Genomic DNA, 21,836 nt, shown 5'->3' with positions numbered 1-21,836 from the left:
ATGTTACCATATGATGAGAGAAAAAACTGATTTGGAAGCAACTCTTAAGTAATAGGGACTAATCCATCTTCTCAAAGAGAACTCAGAGAGAAGGAAGGTATATCTTCTGGGCACAGGGTTAAGAGCTAGAAAACGCAAGGTTTCAGATAAGACAAGGAAGCAGAGAGAGTATACGGAAAAGATTCAGAGTAGGAGTTTTCTTTCTTTCTTTCTTTTTTTTTTAAAGATTTATTTACTTATTTGAGAGAGCAAGCAAGCATGTCCAGAGGGAAGTGGCAGAGGGAGAGAGTCTTAAGCACACTCTGCGCTGAGTGTGGAGCCTGACATGGGGCTCAATCTCATGACCCTGAGATCCACGACCCTGAGCCGAAACCAAGAGTCAGAAGCTTAACCTACTGTGCCACCCAGGTGCCCCCAGAATAGGAGTTCTTAATCCAGGGCCCTAAAATTTTTTTTCTTGGGAATATGTGTTTTTTCTCGGGAATATGTCCAGAATTGTCATCAAAGTCTCAAATATGTCTGTGATCTTCTAAAACATAAGAACCATTGATCTGGATCAGGGTAACATACTGAAATGCTCGTAAGGGTTATGCAGTTAGCATACATGCACGATGCAGGCTGGGTTCACGCACTGCTCTGAAGCCTAACTCAAACCTAACTGCACTGCTTGTTAGAACATTTGCAGACACAACAAAATCCAAACAGCAAAACGATCCAAGGGCAATATGTAGCCCATGGCAGTCAGCTTGTGATATATCGTCTATAAGGATGGCCTCAGTAGGAACAGGGCCACAAAAGATAGGAGGATTCACAGGGCAGAGTGTAGGAAAAAAATCATGAATCAGAGGTAGATAAAGATACAAAAGAATAAGAAAAGTTAAATAGATTTTTGAAAAAAATCAAATAATGAAAATACAGTAATATATCTTAATTCAGGAAGGGCAACTTTCCTACAAAGTAGGAATCGAGATTAAGGTATAGAACAAAAGTAGTTATACAAGGCCACACACGATAGTCTCAACACTTAAGACGAGTACTTCCATTTCTTGACCTTTAATTCTGTGCTCCAACCCCCTCTCTCTCAAATAACTACCCTTGGTACCATAGCTTAGTTATATACTTGATAAAAATATAAATAGAAGAACTCTTCTCTAAGAACTAAGTAAAATATTCAGGTCACTTACCTCATTGAAACTATCCCACAGATCATCACTTTGAATGGATGCATAGCTATGATTATGCAGGTAAAAAACAATAGCATGTTGAAATACATCTTCACTAAGATAAGTTTTCAGCATCAACAAGAGGGAAGCTCCCTATTAAAAAAAAAGTGAGAAAAGGGGGGAAATAATAGACTATAATAGGTTTATAGAATTGAGAACCTAAAATTCAAAATATAATTATTCTAAGTATATTCTTACATATAGAGAACCCAGTTATAATACAGTTATTTACTGTCATATAATCAGATGTGAATTGTGTTCAAATTGTCTGAAAAATTATTTTAAGGGATTTGACAAAAGAATAATGGGAGTAGATTCCCATGTGTACTCATTCTACTAAAAGCCATTTTATGTGGTCTATCGGTTCCTGTCTCAGTGTTATGATAAAAAGCTAAGTGTTTATAAATATATCTTTAATAGAAAAGCATGCCACATTTTCTGGGGAATCCCCATCCCTATCCCAGTGCTCACAATACCAGTTGAATTCATGGGTTCACTGCCAGAGATAATAAACAGAGCTCCAAAAGCCATTCTGCTGGGGAGTATGTTAATTTCAAGTTTTAGTACATCATGTTGCTAAAATGACCAAGATCTCTCTTCTTCCTGCAGAGTCACTTCAAATATGCTTGGAACTAATGAATGTACAGGGTAGGAAGCATACACTAATAATTCCAAACCCGGCATGCCACTGTTAAGGCTCTTCAGTGACACTGGATCATCGCTGAATATGTCATCATTTCCAAAAAACATCGTTGTGAAGCCTTCCCTGCTTCGAGATAGAAGCAGTTCTCCATCTTCAAGAGCAATTAGACAGATACACATTTAAACATGTATTTATAGACATAGATATATATTTATTCCCTCTTCTAGACTGTATGCTAATTGAAGGAAAATCCAAAAAGCTCAATTCCAGTGACTAACACAACACCTAATAACAGAAGGAACTCAAATAATCTTTGAATTTCACTTCTGGTAAAAATGTAGCAGTATTAAGCCATCAGGATGATCAGATACAGACAACGGAATTTAATGCCGATTACTCCCTTTTTTCTATATCACGCTTCAGGGTGCTACTTGTTCTATCAATTTAATATGTACTCATTCTTGTTCCCAACAGATCCCTTTCGCCCTGGAGCACCAACTTTCCCTCACTACTGTTACATTCCCATTAACAAAACTATGCAACATTCCTCATTTAAAACAAATAAAACATGTCCTTCCTTTCTTTAACCCCATGCCTCTTTCAGTTATCACCCTATTTCTTATTTGCCCTTTGTGGTAAACTCCTCGAAAGAGCTGTCTACATCTGCCGTCTCCATTTGCTCTCTTACCACCTTCTCTAGAGCCATCATCAAACCATCACTCCACTGGAAGTGTTTTTATCAAGGTCACTGGAGAACTTCATGGTGTCAAACCAATAGCAATTCCCACACTCATCTTATCAACCTGCTAGCAGCATTTGATATGACTGATCACTCACTCCCCCTTTCGAGTCTTTCTGCACTTTGCCTGGCGTCACCCCTCTTGATTCTCCCCCTATTCACTGGCCATCGTTCTCAGTCCCTTGCTGGATCCTCATCTCCATGGAACCACCTCATTTTGGTGGCCCCTGCATTTAAATTTTAGACCTTTTTTCTTTTCTTTAGAAATTTACTTCCTAGTTGATCTCAGCAGACAACCTACATCAGAGTTAGGCTTGGAGATTAAAAAACCCAGAAAGAATATGTCTGTCCAACACATTTCCCTAGTGACGCTTACTTGTTCTTGCATACAATATTGGTAAATTACTCAGTGTCCTACTTTTCCCAATTATGTGGGATATTTGCCAGATTCCCAAATCCTGAAATAAGTAGTTACCATACTAATAGGAGTTAGATATGCTGTGGAGACCACATGATCAGAAGACACTGAATTCGGGGCTTAGCGGGTGGGGGTCAGAGGATGACAGAGCTCTGTCAAAACAAATCCTGAATTAACAGTTCTGGAGAAGAACAGAACCACAAGTTTAAACATTTTATCAACAGATCCAATACGGGCTTTAAAAATCACAGCAGCAGCTCTGATTGGAATATATTTAATATAACTAATTAAACTCCTGATTCCTTATTTGTTAACAGTACTACCATTTTCCATGCCATTCGGGTGTTAACCTGGAAAACACAGCTCCCCCTTTGTTTACCTGCCTTACCCTGTCACTAAATCCTTCCACAACTTCCCTCCACCCAGTGTTTTTACACTCATCATTTTCCTTCCACTTTCACTACCACTCCTAATTTCACACTTTGACCACATCATGCTTGGACTTTAGCAGCAACTTCCTGACTTTAGGTCTCCCTCCACTTAAATCTACTTTGTGAGCTGGAACAAATTAGTTTTCCTAAAGAGTAACTTTAACCAAGGAATTCCTCTGTTTGAAAATCTTCTAAAGCTTCCCATTGCTTACAGAGAAAAGTCCAGATTCCTGCCCCAACCTACCTGTCTCATCTTTCCCCTACTCCACATATGGCTTCCACTGCAGTCAAGCATTTACTCCCTAAACAAAAATGTGTTGCCCATTAGTATTCCTGACTTTTTCTTTGTAGACTTCAATGCCTCATTCCTGCCCTACTCAGTGCTTCCCATTCCTCTTTATCTGTATTCTTTTTAATTCCCTTCAATTTCCATTTTCCTCCAAAAAACCTCTCTTCATAATCCTAGGTAAAAAAAAGTCTATACCATTTATTCCACACACATCATTTCTTATTGCTTCACAAGTACCCACCACCTAAACTTCGAGTTTCTTGATGATATGGACTGTATCTCACATGTTTTGTGTATTTTCTCTGTCCAGTTCAGGAATTCGTTTATTAATCAATTAATCTGACTGCCAGAGCAAGGAGGCAAATAAGTCCAAACATTCATGACTCCCACCACAATTGTGAGTGGCACTGTTCTGTTCTCTGACCTACGGTGATCCTTTTTTTTTTTTTTTTTTTTAAGATTTTATTTATTCATTTGAAAGAGAGAGAGAGCAGGGGTGGGCGGAAGCTGCAGCAGGAGAGGTAGAAGCACACTCCCCGCTGAGCAGGGAACCTGACCAACCAGGGCTCAATCCCAGGACTCAAAGATCATGACCTGAGCCAAAGGCAGACGCTCAGCCATCTGAGCCACCCAGGTGTCCCTGACCTATGGTGATCCTAATCAGGTTTCTAGTTTTCTGTTTTTGCTTCACTCCCAAACCTGGAGTCTGTGTTTCTGATCCTAACAATCTAGTTTTCAGTTCTTACAATCTCTTTTTGTTTACATGTTTTGGCAATTGTGACTTTGGAACTTGCCTCAATTCTCAATAACCCAGCCAAGGGCTTGCTTAGAACATTCCCTGGGTATATTCTACCTGTAGATCTGGAGACTGAACAAACTTTAAAAGATATATTGCTGTATGATCTGATTAACTGTCCAGAATACCAGTCAGAAAACTTAAATGAGAAGAGAGAAATAGAGAAAAACCCAGAAAAGTTAAAACCAAGATTTAAATAGAAGCAAACATCTTAAAGTTTAAAAGCATACATGAAAATAATTTTAAAATAATCTTTAATCTTTAAAGTAATCTAAATCATGCAGCTTGCTCACATATGAAATTAATTTGAAACCCACTCCAGGTAGTTGGTGTGGGGAGCAGTACCTTAAAATAGGAAAGAGAATCAAACATTTCTTCAATCTGTTCTGAAGACTCAACAGATGATGATGATATTGGATGAGATGAATTCAGGGAATCTTTCTTCATGGTTTTAAATCGAGCGTCTAAGAAATCTTCATACTAGCAAAAACATCAAATAGATTAGGAAACCATGAAAAGTATCAAAGGCAAAGGCAAGTATAGTAATTATTTATATGAATTAGACTAATTACTGTTTAAGATCATTATTAAAAAAACCATCTTCACTAAACTTCAGAAAATAAGCTTTTGAAAATATAGGAATAGAGCAACTTTCATTCAGATTCCTTAAATTTAAAAATAAAATTATAACCCCCAGCCACATGAAAAACGTTGTTTCTTAAACCACACCATAAGGATAAATCAAGAATCTATTACTAAAGCAACCAAATTTGTCAAATCCAGATAGAAAATCAAAGTAAATATTCTAAAATGGTTAGTGTATATTTTTAAAATAACATCTGAAATTAAAAAACAAAAATAAAAGCTGGTCCTTAAGCCGACTTCTCATGTATGGTGCAGGAGGTTTCTATTAAGATAATATACATTTCCCTTAACCAAGGTTCATTTGAAATAAAACATAACACTTAAATAGAATTCACTGATAGCTCAGCAGAGAAGTTCCCCTAGAATATACACTAGAATGTTTTAAACATTCTGGGCACCACCAAGTGGTGAAACTATATATCTCACTGCTTAATTAACACACATAAATTTAGAATACTTTGCTTAGTATTCTAGCTAAAAAGGAGTTCCTTCTACCCACGTGAAGTTTCTGAACAGGCCTTACACAAAAATTTCAAATTAAAAGCTCATAAGCATATCCCTATTTTGAAGCAGCCTTGGATCATATATCCAGGAAGTTTAATACAAAGTCATAAAATTTTAGGGTTGAATGGGATCTTTATTTATACTCTCCCAGCTATTGTTTAGATTATTTGGCAATACCTATTGTACCATGGCCTGGTATATTCAAATAGCTCTAAGGATAGGAAACATCTCCAGGGTCTAATAACACAGTATCATTATTATGTTCTCTATGACAGAATGATGTCTCAAGTCTTTGAAAAGGGCACAAAATGTGCTTTTGTACCTTAACAGGGCAAATTATTTGTCTGTATCAATCTATGTATCACTGTGACAATAAGGATCACAGTAATAACAGAAAGATAGCATTGCTACCAAATGTCTTAATTTTTTTCTCTCTTTATACAAACGATAAAAAGTTTTGTTTTGCAAAAAAGACTTTTCAACTTTATCTAAATTCCTTCAGGGAGAAGGGCCACATGTCTTAAAAATAAAATGTAGCAAAGTGATTTAAAATGTTCATCTTAACAAAGTATAAAATAATTTCACATAACTTCAGCTTTCAATGAAACATACCAGTAAATAAAAGCTTAATTTTCACTGTAGAAGAGGTAGAAGATTTATCAGTAACAAGAATCAATTTTATTTTATCTTTCTAGAAATACTTTCATTTCTCCAAATGGCAAATATGACAGTACGTGTAACAAATGGTGTACTTACACTGGAGAGCTCTTTGAATATTTTTTCCAAAGAGAAATACTCCATGAAAGTAGCAAACCCTTCATTCAGCCACAGATCATTCCACCACTCCATTGTAACCAGATTACCAAACCACTGTGGGGAAAAAACAAACTACTAACCAACACAATACTTACAATCTTAAAAATGTTCTAATAACTGAATTGTTACAGATTAATCACCTATACCCAGATTATAATTACTTAAAAATACAGTTATTAGTAAAAAGAAACTATGTTCAAATTAAAGACTTACAAGAAAATTTGTATACATTCATTCTAAAATGAAAATAAAAATTTTAACATTTTACCCTGTTGAATGGGAAAACAAGCAAGAAACACAACTAGCATATTTATCAAATTAACACACACATTGTTTACTAGGTAAACAAAAACAGTTTTTAGCTACTTCATTAAAAGTGTTATTTCCTAGAAAATGAAATTCTTCTACCTTCTAATATCAAGTTAGTAAGATTATTTCCATTCTATCTACAACCATCCATGACAACTAAGAAACAAACTTGTATGTGACAGATTTTCCTACAGAGCCCATGCTTCATGTTTGTCCTCAGTCACCTGAGCAGAGGACGGTATTTACAGGATTCAAAACAGAATTCAAGTAATGTTCCTTAAGATAGTTGGCATGCATATAAATAAAGGAAATCAGAAAGATCTTCAAACGTCTTCTTCTATGATATAACAATAAGAAGGAAAACAATGATAGGAGGCTCTCCTAAAAAAAAATGTATCTCAAAAATCCCCGAATTTGAGAGTGGTAGGTAACAGGTAGGTATGCCATTTAGTGTGGCCTAGGGCTCATCTCAAACCAGCAGCAAAATAATGTTACTAGGTATTGAAATGAAACACTTTTGAGAATTACAATAACATGCTTTTCAAAGATATTATCTTTAAACCTGTTTCAGAGGAATATGATTTCTAAGTCTTAAAGTAGAAGTAACAGAAGTGGTGATGGGTGGCCCCAGGCATAACAGACCTAGAGGACATCCCCTAAAGGACAACTTGGCTACATGCCCAAAACCATAACCGTCAATAAGGATGTGCTTCAGATGTCAGGTGGTTATGAAGTGTTCACAAGGGCTCTAGAGTTGCACACATACGGTGTTTGAGACAGGGAGCAAACTGACCAGAGCATGTGCTACTCTTCTTCCACGTCCCCCTTCCATCATGACACCCCCAAACTATACCCAACACTGTTAAGCCCCTCAGCAAGGGACAAAAGAAAGACAAGGTGTTGGGGAAGAAAACAGGATGTTCACATACCCACATAATTTTCTTTCTTTTTCTCCTTGTCATACAAAGAGTACCCTCCCTCTCCCAAATTAACAAAGAACACAGTTTGAGCAGGAGAAGGAAACATAAATCTAGTCCTGACAACTACAGTCCAAGAGTTGTGAGAACAGAGTGAAATTTAGGGTAAGTGTCTCTCCACCACAAAGCTATACTGAGCAGCTGACATATGTCAGGGGTGAAAAAGCTCTCCATTATTACAGGGCAAGAAAGGAGAGGCAGATCTTGAGTAGACAGTGGCTCTTCAAGCCCACTGCTGCCAAGTATTAACTGTGTGACTTTGGGTAAGTCATTTACTTAAACTGAGTCTCAGTTTCCACATCTGTAAAATGGGATTATCACCTACCGCAGAGCAGTTATGAAAAGTGAGATAATGGAAGTGCAAATGCTTTATATACTGTAAAATCCTATACAAACATTAGATAGCATTTTCATTTGAAAATCAAGTTTGTGTTAGAAAACACCATTTTATTATGAAGAAGGCAATACTACAGTAAAAAGCTCAATTTCTTGTATACCCATAAAAAAAAAAATAAAAAATAAAGACTATTTTGTATATAAAAAAAAAAAAAAGCTCAATTTCTTATTAGCATCTAAATCTACTCTAAAACTCTAGGATATAAAACAGAGGTATGAAATATAATAGCCCTGGCTACTAATACCTGATGGGATAGCTCATGAGCAATGATTTTAGTAACCAGTTTTCTGTCCGCTACTGAAGAAGTATTATTGTCATACAGAAGTGTTTCTTCTCGGAAGGTGAGCAAACCCCAATTTTCCATTGCTCCTGCTTCAAAGTCAGGAATAGCCACCAAATCTAGACATAAGAAGAAAGAAGTCATCAACTTTCCTTCATCTAGGGCACTCCCTAAATAAAAATATATTTTTTTTATTTTATTTATTTATTTATTTATTTATTTAAGTTTTTTTTTTTTTTTTTTTATTTGCGAGAGAGAGAATGAGAGACAGGGAGCATGAGAGGGAGGAGGGTCAGAGGGAGAAGCAGACTCCCCGCCGAGCAGGGAGCCCGATGCAGAACTCAATCCCGGAACTCCAGGATCATGACCTGAGCTGAACAGTCACCCAACCAACTGAACCACCCAGGCACCCTAAATAAAAATATTTTACCCATTGGTTTATCACTGTGTATCAAGAGGCGGTGAGGTCCTTTTATACTCAGCAAATGGAACCCTACTCTTGTCTTATATGCTCCCCACCTGTCAGTCAGTTGAGAAAGACCTGAACCATCCCTATAGATTCACTGTTCCTCTGTCCCTTAGCAAAGGAAGACAAACCTAATTCCTTTACAATGAATCAACTTTCTAGAGCAAGGAGGATAAAATGCAGATCCAACATTTCTCTATCTAGCTCCAGGTTAAACAGCTCTGATGTGCTCTTGCTTTTCTGAGCTCCCAATACTCAGTTTTTGTTATTTGAATCAGGAATTTCTTAGGAGGTTAGAATTAGTCAAACTCCAGACTAAGCCCTAAGCAAATTCCCACTTACACAGCACCTGTATAAGCCCTTGTTATAGCCCCATAAACTTCTAAATGTTTTAAGCTCCACATTCAGATGCTTTTATGGAATCTGAATAATCTTAACAAATATAGACAATTTTTAAAGATTTAAGTGTTTCTTAGTTTTCTTTTAAAATAACTTTGGCAGAAGTTTTCTACAAAACATTTGTAAAATGAATCTAGGTTATAATGGTAATGAAAATCAGAGGCACTGTTTGATTCTTACCCAATTTCTTAAGTGGGTATTGAATTTCAAAGTAATTTTGATAGAATTCAAGAAGCTTCACAGTTGTTTCCAAGGCATGGTGAACTTGACCAATCTTTTCTGGTACAGCATATATAGATACCTAAAAGAAAACATATATACATATATAAAGACAGGAAAAACCAAAATGTCATGATATTCAGGTGAATACTGTGAAGCATATGTGAGAACTGAGAAGAGTTTTATGAGATTTTACAGGACAGAAACTCTTGCTTCCAATTCTTTTAGTCCCTGGAGAATTTAGCAAGTCACTTCCACACATACCACAATGTTTAAAAACTTACTGATTTAAGTTAACAGAACATCCCAAATAAACTATTTTGGGTCATATTACAGCAACACACAAGCATTTGCCTATCAATTTTATGATACTTGTCTTTTCCATTACCTAAAGTTGCCTTTCCTTACCTATGAGCTATCAAGACTGAAATATTTGAAGGACAAAACAAATTTTCATCTTTTTAGCACCTATTACGGTACCTGGCATCAAACAGGCACCCGATACCGAGGAGTCACATAAGAGAGTTGTTCTAAAGCAAACATACAAGGCAGAAATTGCACATTTGTTGAAATTACCCTGGAAAAACCTATTGCAGACCAGTGCATGCTCTGTCAGTAAGTATGGCACAGATTGTTTTTCTTCCAGCCTCGGGATAGCTGACTTTTTTCCAGTTGTTGGCTTGTCTTCACGGATCATGTTGTAGAAGAAATAATCATACCAAACGGAATCCAATGCTCAATGAGTGGCACACAGTAACTAAACCAACTAAGGAGATGTAAATTCATATTCCCATTGCCCATTCCCTTCAGGACATATGCTCACAAAGAGGGGAGGCAGACCCAATCACCCACGCCATTTAAATTGCTATTCTTTCTCTCTTTTTCTGACTAAGTACATAAGTTAAACACGTAAGCTGTGACTAACTATAAACATTATAAACTATAAACTATAAAACAAGGCAAATTTTAAGCAATTATGTTAAGAACAATGGGTTTTAAAAAGCATTATTTATTGTTTTTCAGTTGACTAAAAAAAAAAAAAAAGCCCTCTATACTCACCTGGGAATGTGAGATATGGCCAAGACATAGCAGAAAATAAAAACTTAAAAAAAAAAAATCTCAACTGGTGGGAAATAGAGACTTACATCACTTGGACAAAATGCACTGGTGAGCTCCAACTCTAATTTAATTCTCTCATTAAAGGACTAAAAAACTCTCGACAATTTCTAAAAGGTCAAACAGATTTCAGTCATAGTTGTCCTTATGTGGGGCTTTAGTCTAGAGTTAATCACAAAAAACATGGAGGTAACATGGCATAAAAATTAAAGCTAAAAAAATTTTAAGTAAACAAAAAACAAATTTCTGCTAGTTGTGTGACCTTGAGCAGGTTGGTTAACCTCAGTCTCCTTATAGGCAAAAAGGTGATAAAAGTAACTCCTACCCTCACTGGGTTGCTGGGAAAATTAAATGGGCTAATACATATATAGAACTTAGACTAGTGCATGACATGATGTAAGTGTTCAATAAATGGTAATTATTATCATTATTAAAAATACAGTCCCAACAGAAATGGGGCAAAATATGTGTGAGTAGAGCATTTGTGCCAACAGTTACTGGAAAAATAACCTATCTAGGACTGGAGTTAATCAGTTAAAACTCTGTTGGCTTTCTAAGGGAACTATGAAAGAAATTTAATCTCCTGCCTCATGTGGCCAAGAGTACTTCACCAGTCCAGCACTCTACCATCTGCAGCCCTTGGTAAAGTTTATTGAATGCAGTAACTACCTGCCAAAGGAACTATAAGCTCATTCCATTGACGTGTATACTTCCTGCATCTTTCTGCTCTGACGTCAATGTTATTGGGCAGTGGGGAAAGCCTGACATATTCTTTTACAGTCTCTAACTTCCACTGTAAATGACTATACCAAGATCACTAGGAATTTTGAGACAAATCTTCATTATCTCTGCCTATTCTTTCCAGAAACACACATTTTATATTATAATCAACACATTAACCTCGAAGATGTTATCCCAATGGAAATACCACCCATAATCACCCAGATTCCTCCTCCAACATCCTTCTGCCACACATACCATTTGGCCACTCCTCTCTCTAGGTTTGAAAGCACCTTTCCTTGGAGGAAAAGTAAAGGAGGGAAAAGAAGTACACATGAAACTAAAATCTGACCAATGGATCCACTTAGTTCCATTTCTGAAATACAATGATTAGGAAAAAAGGTAGTTTGGTATTTTCTCTTCCCTTCTACTTTTTTTTTTCCTTAAAAGAAGATGTGTTATGAGTTTTCACTAGAGATAAATCATCTGGTCATTATAATTATTATCAAGCTCGTTTTAAGAGCAACAGAAGCAGTAAGAAACAGAACAAACTAATTCAACAACAACAAAAAGTCTTGACCAGTGTTCTGGGCTTGATAAGAGCACTCTCAACACTGTCAAATGGAAGTCAACTAGCACTCAGACCTTAAGACTTACAACTTAAAACATGGTGTCCACATCTGCATTCTGATTCTGTAAGTTAGACCTGTCTGTGGTAAAAACAAAATCAGGCAATGGCAAAAACAAAACAAAAACCTCAAGACAAAGCAGTGTATTTCAAAACTGGCCTGGAATGTTCTAGGTAATTCTGGCATTCCTGAACACAAAAAGAGGTGTAACGAACACTGAAGAACAGAGAAAAATGATAAAAAACAAATGTTCTTCTTTCTTTAAAACTTTGACAATGTTGTAATCTTTATCACTAAAGAGAGCATGTTTAATTACTGACATTTCTGGTTGTTTGGTAAGACTGACATTAGTAAGTAAAGCCCTACTGCCTTATTCCTGAATCTTGTGAAATAGGCCTAATGTCAAATACCACAAAATAGAATCCATCCTATAGATTACAACATTTTAGTGTAAAAAAAATCCTTTGTTAGACTTCAAGTCTAAATTTCTGGTCACCATACATACAGAAGTTATTTCTGTTACTGGGTGGAAGCAGCAGCATATTGTGGGGGACAGTACAATCCTGACTGTCACTTACTATGTAATCTTGGGTAATTATGTAACGCCCCTGAGATAGTTTCTTCATCAGCAATATGGGATTCATGCTTCCCTCCCATGTGGTTTACAAAATGAAAAGCTATTTATAAATGAGTGCCTAAGACAGGAGCCAGCACAGAGAATAGCTCCATGCATGTTAGAGTCTTCCCTCATCCTAATAAAAAGAGAGAAAAGTAATGAAACAATTGTTTATTTGTATAACAATTTTTTTCCAAAACACATTTTGAAATATATGCTGGGTGGCATTAAAAGTTATGACTTTACAGACATACAAGGAAGTTCACAATATGTTTGCATATGGATAAAAAAAGTGCACTTTGTATATGTGTGTGTGTATACTACTATCTCCTAGGCACTAAATATATATATTTTTTTATATTTTATTTATTTATTTGACAGAGAGATAGACAGAAGAGCACAAGCAGAGGGAGTGGCAGAGGGAGGGAGAAGCAGGCTCTGCACTGAGCAGGGAACCCAATGCGGGACTCGATCCCAGGACCCTGAGATCATGACCTGAGCCGAAGGCAGACGCTTAACCATCTGAGCCACCCAGGTGCCCTAGGCACTAAATATTTTACAAAGTATTTTTACCATTTAATCCTTGGGAGGTCAGGCTATTATAGGCAATACAGTACTAGATTTGTAGAAGGTGAGGTTTAGACAGGATTACAGAGGAATCTGCCGAAGAGCACATTCTAGTAAGCTGTAGAGGAGGGACTCCAGAATCCATGTTTAACCATGTTGCTTCATAATACACATAAATTAAAGGAAAAAAAAAAAGCTGCCCCAAATTCACCTCTCTCAATCTCAGTCTCAATCAATCCCTTTCCCTTTCTCTCCATTTCCCCTGCCCATCTCTCTATATATGAGAATAAGGTATATATCTGAGCAGTGAATAGTTCAGCTTGGCTAGATTGAAGAATCCATACTGGAGCAATCAGAAATACGGGCGGATTTATAAGAGAGCCCTGAAGATCAGAATGATGAGTTTGAATGTAATCCTAGAGGCAGTAAGAAGGAAGGAGGAAGGGAGGGAGGACAGAGGGGAAAGAAAAAGCCAAGACTGCATATATTTTGGGATACAATAAAAAGTGCTGGGGGTTTTATATCAAAGAGAGTGATAATTACAACAGAGATGTAACTAAAGTGCTATGAAAAATCGCAGAGGGAATGATTAATCCCAGCTGGGTAAAGAATGAACTGCTTCAAGGAGAGGATGGTATTCAGCTGGGTTTTGAAGAAGCAAACCTGACTCTCCTTGACTGAACCTTTTGGATTTTGTCCAGGCCGCAACATCTGAATCAAAAGCTAAATCTGTGGTGTGACGCTTGAAGAAAAATTAAATGAATTTTATCAGATTTAAACCAATCTCAATATCCTTTCCAAAGGATTCTGAAAAATTCTTTGGTTTAGACATGACAAAAACTCTTTCAGGCCAAAGGTTTGTAAATCATTTGAGCACTTGGTCACTACGTAGTCTACACTTACCCTTGAACACTGAAACTTCGTGAATAGTTCTCATCCTTTACTGTTGAGCATAACGGCATACGGTATCACTGCTCATCAGCAGTGATATGAAAAGCCACATAATCCTCATCTCTGCCCTTACCTCTAAGAGTTATGCGGTAGACATCATATGCTTTTCTAACAGAATATCTTTTTAATTATCAAAATTTAAATATCATGTGATTAAAATAAAGCTCTTAATCTAGAAAGGAAAGCCAGATCCAACTGAATGTGTTCAGTGGGTAGAAAATATTCTCTGGGGTGATCAAAAATATGAAAAAAAAATTAAAAATGATCATATTTCTATCATGAAGAATAATCATTTTTAGTTAAGACCCTTTCTCCTATATTGTCAGTGTATGAAAATATTAACTAGGTCTCTACTGTGAAATTAAAGCATAAAATCTAAACAAATAACCATTTACAGAGACTAATGACAAAGAAAAACAGAGGAGTCTAATTAGAACAAATTATCAATTTTTACAAATTATAGAACACAAGACAAGACAATCTTACTCATTATTCTAAGGAAACTCAATCCGGACTTGCTTTTTAAAAAAGGAAGATTAAATTAACTTTTATAACCTGAAGTGTCTCTTCTAACTACATTTGAACACTATCTCTTAAGTCTGCACAATGTTTAAGATTTAGTGTGGTCTCATAAAATTTTCTGCATTGATGGGAATGTTCAATATCCATGATATCCAATATGGTAACCACTAGTCACAAGAACACTAGAAATGTGCTACTGAGACTTGAGGAAGTGAATTTTAAATTTAATTTTTTACAACTTTACCGATATAATTAACATATAACATTGTGAAAGTTTAAGGTGTGCAATGTGTTGTTTTGATACACTTTTATATCGTGAAATGATTACCACAGTAGTATTAGTTAAGACATCTCCATCACCTCACATAATTACCAATTCTTTTTTGTGATAAGAACTTTTAAGATCTAGTCTCTCAGCAGCTTTTAAGCATGTAATGCAGTATTCCTAACTACAATCACCACGCTGTACATTAGATCCCAAACTTAGAACTGGAAGTTTGTACCCTTGGACCAACATTTTCCTATTTCCCCCTACCACTCAGACCCTGGAAACCACCATTCTAGTCTCTAAGAGTTCAGCTTTCTTAGATTCCTCATATAAGTGAGATAATATATACAGTCTTTGTCTTTTAACTTATGTTATTTATGTCATTTAACATAATGCCCTCTAGGTCCAACCATGTTGTTGCAAATGGAAGGATTTCCTTCTTTCTCATGGCTAAATAATAATCCATAGTACGTTTACCACACCTTTTTTATCCATTCATCTGCAGACAGACATTTTGGTTGTTTGCATATCTTGGCTATTGTGAATAATCCTACAATAGACAGGGTGTAGATGTCTCTTTGAGATCCTGATTACATTCCCTTTGGATGTATACCCAGAAGTGGGATTGCTGGATCATATGGTAGTTCTATTTTTAATTTTTTGAGGAACCTCCACACTGCTTTCCATAGTGGCTTTATCAATTTACATTCCACCAACAGTGCACAAGGGTTCCCCTTTTCTCCACATCTTCGCCAGCATTTGCTAACTCTCACCTTTTTAATGGCAGTCATTCTAACAGTTGTGAGGTGATATCTCATTGATATCCAATATGGTAATCACTAGTCAGAGTTGTGATCTAAAGCTTACTTTCCTATGTGGAATTTAAGAAACAAGGCAGAGGACCATAGGGTAAGAGAGGAAAAAATGAAACAAGATGAAACCAGGGAGACAAACCCTAAGAGACTTTAAATGATAGGAAACAAACTGAGGGTTGCTGGAGGGGAGGGCCGGGGAGGGATGGGGTAACTGGGTGATGGACACTGGGGAGGGTATGTGTTGTAATGAGCACCGGGTAATATATAAGACTGATGAATCACAGACCTGTACCCTGAAACAAATAATACATTATATGTTAATTAATTGAATTTAAATTAAAAATTTTTTTAAAAAGCTTATTTTCCTTCATAAAGCAGTTATCAGAAATCATTAAAGAATTCCTCTTAACCTCTTAGGAAACAGGCTTTCAAGACAATTACTACAACAACATACCAGGGTTCCATTTACATCCTGACTCAGGTTCTTCATCTCCCCAACAATGAATGCAACAAGGTAAGTGCTCATTTTCACACTCTCAGAAAACTCATCCTGAACAAGTCCATCTTCCATGATGACTGATGAATTCTACAAGCAAAGGGGAAAAGATAACTAGGTAACTATGGGAATAAATGACAGTAACAAACTAAGAAATTGAAAATTCAAACAGGAAACGAGTAGTGAAGATGTTGGCATATTTTAATCTCTCAGCACAAGAGAGCATGACTCTTACTCTCAACAGAGCATGGCCCTTACTCTCAACCTGTCCCATCGTGCCTCATCATGAAAATATACTGAGTATAGTGAAAATCTTTAAGGAATTTTTAGTTTCAAAAGATCCATTTTAAATAAATGTAACTTAGAAATAGTGAATATCAGTGGTTCTGTTTTTCCCCTTTAAAATACCACCAAAACCAAAATCCTTCCTTATGACATAGGAGTGCTCCACTCTACTGCTACAACTTCAGAACAGGGAGCTACAGTTGGGATATCCCTCTGAAAGATCTGGAAGAGCTTTTTAAAGTGCCAGGCAGATGACCTTAAGAAGGCTTAGCGGAATCAAAGGTGGCAAGTCACTAGAGAAGTATGCAGTAGAGACAAGATGAGAGAATGCAGGCAACCTTGCGAGATTTTCTGACCGTGAATTAGGATATGTTTTGGGAGACTAGGCAAGTAGGCATCTCACTTCTTTTAAAGGAAGATGAAGAGTATGGCTAGGAGTGGAGCTGCTGAAGTGATGTCCCCTTGAGGGATAGATCACATCATCTCCTACCTACAAAGGTGGACTCCATAGTCTGTTAGATGTGGCTGCTCCTCTCCTCTGCTTGGTTTCATCCCCACTGCCTCCCACACCAAATTTACATCCAAGGAAGAGGTACATGCTCTTGTTAAACCTCCACATTACAATATAGATTTTTCAATAACCAATAAAACACCGAGGTCAATCATGATTCAACACTATCATTATATCACTATTTAGATTAGCAAATTCGCCACATCTCTGAAAATACCACTGTGATCTTTAGTACTAGTTCATATAGTATTATTACTCATACAACTTTAATATATAACACATACTTCACATTTCCTGCCCACACATTCCACATCTAGCAGGTCTTCCTCTTTCTTCAACTGCTCCTTGGGCTGACTTCTCAATTAATTCCAACATATATTTTAACTTTTATTTAAGTATTTTAAGAAAGAATAAGAATGTATATGATTTTAATCATTCTCAACAGTATCACAAAGAGGAATTCAAGTATTCATTACAAAGAAAGAGATCCACTCAAAGATTTTACATTAAGGAACAGAACAGTACCTTAGGCATATTTGATAAAGCAGTATATTGCTCATCCCTTATGATCCTGATGATAAATGTGGCTTTAAATCCTGGTTCATCAAAACAAGGAAAAGCAGATCTTGCTGCCAGGGGTTCAAACTGAGTTGCTGCAAAGTACCTAAAACAAACGCAAATTCATCCAACAGTTATTGAGCACCTACTATTGAAGGCACCTTGCCAAGTACTAGGGATACTAAGAGAAACCTGGTACAAACCCAGTCATTAAAGGATCTGCAGTCAACTGGGAGAGGCATAGGTTATATGATGAACAGAAACCTGTCGGGCTGCAAACCATGTCATTAATATTGAAAATAAAGCAGTGGAAACAAAGGGCAGGAAACAAATTCTGAGTGGTAGTTGAGATGCTGTATGGACACTGGTGACAAAATTTGAAGAGAGTCTTAAAAAATGTGGAATATTTGAAAAGGTAGAGGAGGGTAGGAAGTACACTGTAGAAAGAGTGGGAAGCACAAGGAAAAACAGAGCAATGTGATACTCAGGGACTGGAGGTGGCTGTCCAAGATGGCTGGAGTTGAAGCCACAAGGTAGCCTATGGCAGGCCACTGAGGTCTTAAAAAGGTTTCAGATGGAGATCAGTATGAAGGGTGGTCATTAATTGCCATTAATCATTTACACAGACTCTGGCTTCACAACACTAAACCTTAAACTTACTACTTAGACTTTCATGAAGACTAAAAAAAAAAAACAAAAAACAAAAAACAAAACCCTAGGCACTCTGTAGTATGATGGTTTCCTTTACAATCTTCAGAAATGAATAAAAAATTTCCTCCCTTTCCTACAGCACAGCAACAACATGTGAGACTTTAACTCATATGAAAGTCCTCAATTAAATGTTGGGAGAAAAGCATAAAAAGAAAAAGAGGAGAAAATCAGATTTTCAATTAAAGCAGAGGAATAAAACAGATCTGCATTTGGGAAATCATCCAAACATGGCCACAGAATAATCAGGGCTCGTGTGGCCCTGTTGTGCATATTTCAGTTACTAGTCAATATGGCACATCTACAATCACCCCTCTGGACATGATGGCCTTGCTGCTTACAGGTTAGTTTCCACTTTTAAAAGATACACAGAAAAGAGTGTGTGTTAGAGTAAGAAGACCCAAACCCTGCACTTTACCAGCCATGTGACTTCAGGCAAATCAGTAACATACACCTCACTTTCCTTTCATTAAATTAGGATTGAGGTAGGATCCTCTACCAAAAAATTGGGGTTTTTATTAGAATCAAATAAGGCTATTCAAAATAAAAGCTACTTGTATGCCACAAAGTCCAACATAGATGTTTATTATCAGTGCTAGATAGTCATAACTCCTCATTCACACTTAAAATTACTGTGCTTTTGTCCTGATAAGGGCCTGCCCAAATAATTGTTTGGGCAGACCCTTATCACAAAAGATAGCTATCAACATACACGAAACAATTGAAACATTATGTTGCTAATACTCAGTTTCTTCACTCCACTCTCAAATTCTTACCTAGTTAACAGAAAATTATGGAAGAGGGCCACAAGTGACCAGGGGATAAAGTTTAATGATATCTGTAATATGCATATAGTCTACTTAGACCACTGCTTTATTAGATAAAAATTGGATAATAATGTTCTGAGACAAAGAAAATCTTAAATTACTGTTCAAAGGGATGCAATAATAACTATCTTACATAAAAGTCTTTTTGAGAAGGTTGCTACTTGAGGATACTTATAATCTATCCTATCTGTGCTGAACACCCTGAAGCTTCTTTCTTTTTTTTTAATTTTATTTTATTATGTTATGTTCATTAGTGACTTCCTTTGCTTTCAGAAATACTAGCTGCACTTTGAGCACTACCTCCAATAGAGCTGAAGACAATTATGAATTACCCTGGGGTCATGTAAGAGGATTCTAACCACTGGGAGTAAAAATGGGTAAATGAAAAACTGGTGTGAACTAGGGAAGCAGTACATCTTAGTGGTTAAGAATGGAGCCTCTAGTTAAAATGACTCTGAGGTCACCCTCTGCTACTTGCTAGCCGTAAGATGGTAGATGAGTTGCTTTATGTGTCTGCTTCCTTACCTGTAAAATGAATAAAATATTAATATCCACCCCTTAATGGGTTTGACAGGATGAAAGACTAAACACAGAAAGTGCTTGGAAGAGTTTCTAGCACTTCAGTTTTCAGTAAATATGGGTTATTATTATCACTGGAATTCAGGAGAGTGCACAGGAAGTTCATTATGGCAGGTAAGGGATAGGAGATAAAACAAAGGCCAGATCTGGAAGAATCTTGAACTAAATCCTGTTAGAAAAGAGGAAGTGCTGAAGGATCTTAGACCAACGTGGTTAGATGTGTACTTCTAGAAATATGCGTCTGGCAACTGTGTGGAAGATGGTGGCAAGAGGAGGGGAAGGCAGTGGCAAGACTGGAGCCAGACCAGTTAAGAAGACGCTTGAGGAGTTCAAGATAAAGAGACTGAAAAACTGAAGGACAAAGAAATAAAACACATCCCCATCCTAAATTTGTTAACTAGTTCTTTTAGTATCAGTTTATTATCTAGAACCTTAAGTATATCATCAACACCTTTTAGACTGAACTCCAGGCTCACTGACCATCTCCACATCTTAGATGACATCAGTAAAGTTCCCTGAACACAACAAATACATGTTTGACGTTTACATATACTCTGATTTTCCCATCAATAAGGAACATATCCCTTAATTATTTTATCTACTTGTTTAAATAGTTATTCTTATTTCATTTCGGAGGGGAGATACAAAAAATTTCTCTAATAGAACTACGCAAAATTAAAAGTTGGAGAGAGACCAAAAAAATTGTTTTGAATTACAGTTTTCAGATATCTTGAAAGGTATAAATAATCTTCTCAACTTTTATCTTCCATCAAGATATACAACCATGTGGGGCATTCATTTTACTGAAGCAGGCAGGTTAACAGATTTATATACTTTTTTAACAGCAGAATTTCACACACTAACTTGTTTTAATAGATTTAAAAACACTTTTTAAACAATATTCTATTTCTTATTTTTAAGGAATTGTCTTCTCTATATTTATAGTATTTTCCACAACTTGATCTAGCCCATGGCAAGAGTCAACAAGTACCCAAAATCACCTTTCTCTACATTTATTCCTTCCATTATATAGTAGTAGGCCCAAGGGACTCCAAGGGCAATAATCTGATTGGAAGAGATGACTACTGGATTTGTCTTCAAGGTTTGTCTGCACTGTTTTTATGTATATCCTGTAGTTCCTAGAGATGATGAAGATTATAAAGAGAGAAATAAAGCCAAGAAGCCATGAGCTGCCATAATTATAAATTTGCTTTTTTTTTTTTTTGGATCCTGTTTACTGTATTACAGTGCAGTTTTACCTTGTTAATAGCGACATTTGAACAGGTGAAGTTCTAGTTTTAGAGCAGAGTGAAAGTAAAAAGGAAAGAAACATTGACCCACAAAGGAAATGGGTGTGAGCCTGTCCTGGGTCACATTCACCTCTGGCAGTGCCCACCCCCACATCTCACAATCATAAATTTGTTTTTAATATCAGATCTCATGCAAGTGCCAGCATGCCATCTTTTTTTTTTTTTTTAGAAAAAGGAAAAGAAAAAAATTACTTATTTGAATAGGTATATAGATCTTGCTTTGTCTTTCTCCATTTGAGAAGGATCAAACCATTTCTTTAAGATAGATTTAAAATATTCATTTCTATTTTTCTCAATACAACAACATACATTTGCCAAATGGCCAGCATCAGTAATTCACAAACTGGCTTACAAAGTAATATGACGGGATGCGCCAATCAAATTAAACAGATCTAATAAAGGACTTCATATACATAAGAGAAATGACATTATTGCTACTTAAGAATAACCTGTATGAAGTGTGCACTGCATCTTTCCAGAAATTGGAACTATATACTATGAATACTAAGATTAAAGTGCAAAATACATAGTCTAAATAGGGAGCTGAATACTTTTATGTTTTGAATCACGATTTTTTAAAACCAAATTAAGTCTCTCCTAGATTTTTTTAAAAATTCCATCAGAAATCCAAAACAGAGTGACTTTTTTAATGAACAGCAAATATTAAGGACACTAAAAATGATGTATGTAAGCATACAACAGTTCTTCCTGCCCTCTTTCTCCATCTCACTAAGCACCTCCTAAAAGCTCTGCACATTAGGAAAATAGGTCTTAAAAAATAATCCATACTTTTCTTTGCATCCCATT

The 21,836-nt window shown here is 36.4% G+C and overlaps 1 protein-coding gene across 1 annotated transcript in view; it reads right to left on the bottom strand.

Moving 5' to 3' along the window:
- LOC110590814 (leucyl and cystinyl aminopeptidase) overlaps nt 1–21,836 on the bottom strand; it is a 46,632-nt gene that overhangs the window by 23,603 nt on the left and 1,193 nt on the right. Inside the window, exons 2-8 of the mRNA XM_021701642.1 lie at nt 17,573–17,711; nt 16,210–16,341; nt 9,513–9,633; nt 8,432–8,586; nt 6,445–6,558; nt 4,885–5,019; nt 1,185–1,316 (exon numbers count right to left, since the gene is read on the bottom strand). Of these exons, the coding sequence (XP_021557317.1) occupies nt 1,185–1,316; nt 4,885–5,019; nt 6,445–6,558; nt 8,432–8,586; nt 9,513–9,633; nt 16,210–16,341; nt 17,573–17,711 (928 nt within the window). The remainder of the gene's footprint in view (nt 1–1,184; nt 1,317–4,884; nt 5,020–6,444; nt 6,559–8,431; nt 8,587–9,512; nt 9,634–16,209; nt 16,342–17,572; nt 17,712–21,836) is intronic.

This window comes from Neomonachus schauinslandi, chromosome 7, assembly GCF_002201575.2.
Source record: "Neomonachus schauinslandi chromosome 7, ASM220157v2, whole genome shotgun sequence".
Lineage (NCBI taxonomy): Eukaryota > Metazoa > Chordata > Mammalia > Carnivora > Phocidae > Neomonachus > Neomonachus schauinslandi.
Note: the sequence above shows the minus strand (reverse complement) of the source record. Positions and strands in the feature narration are given on the sequence as shown.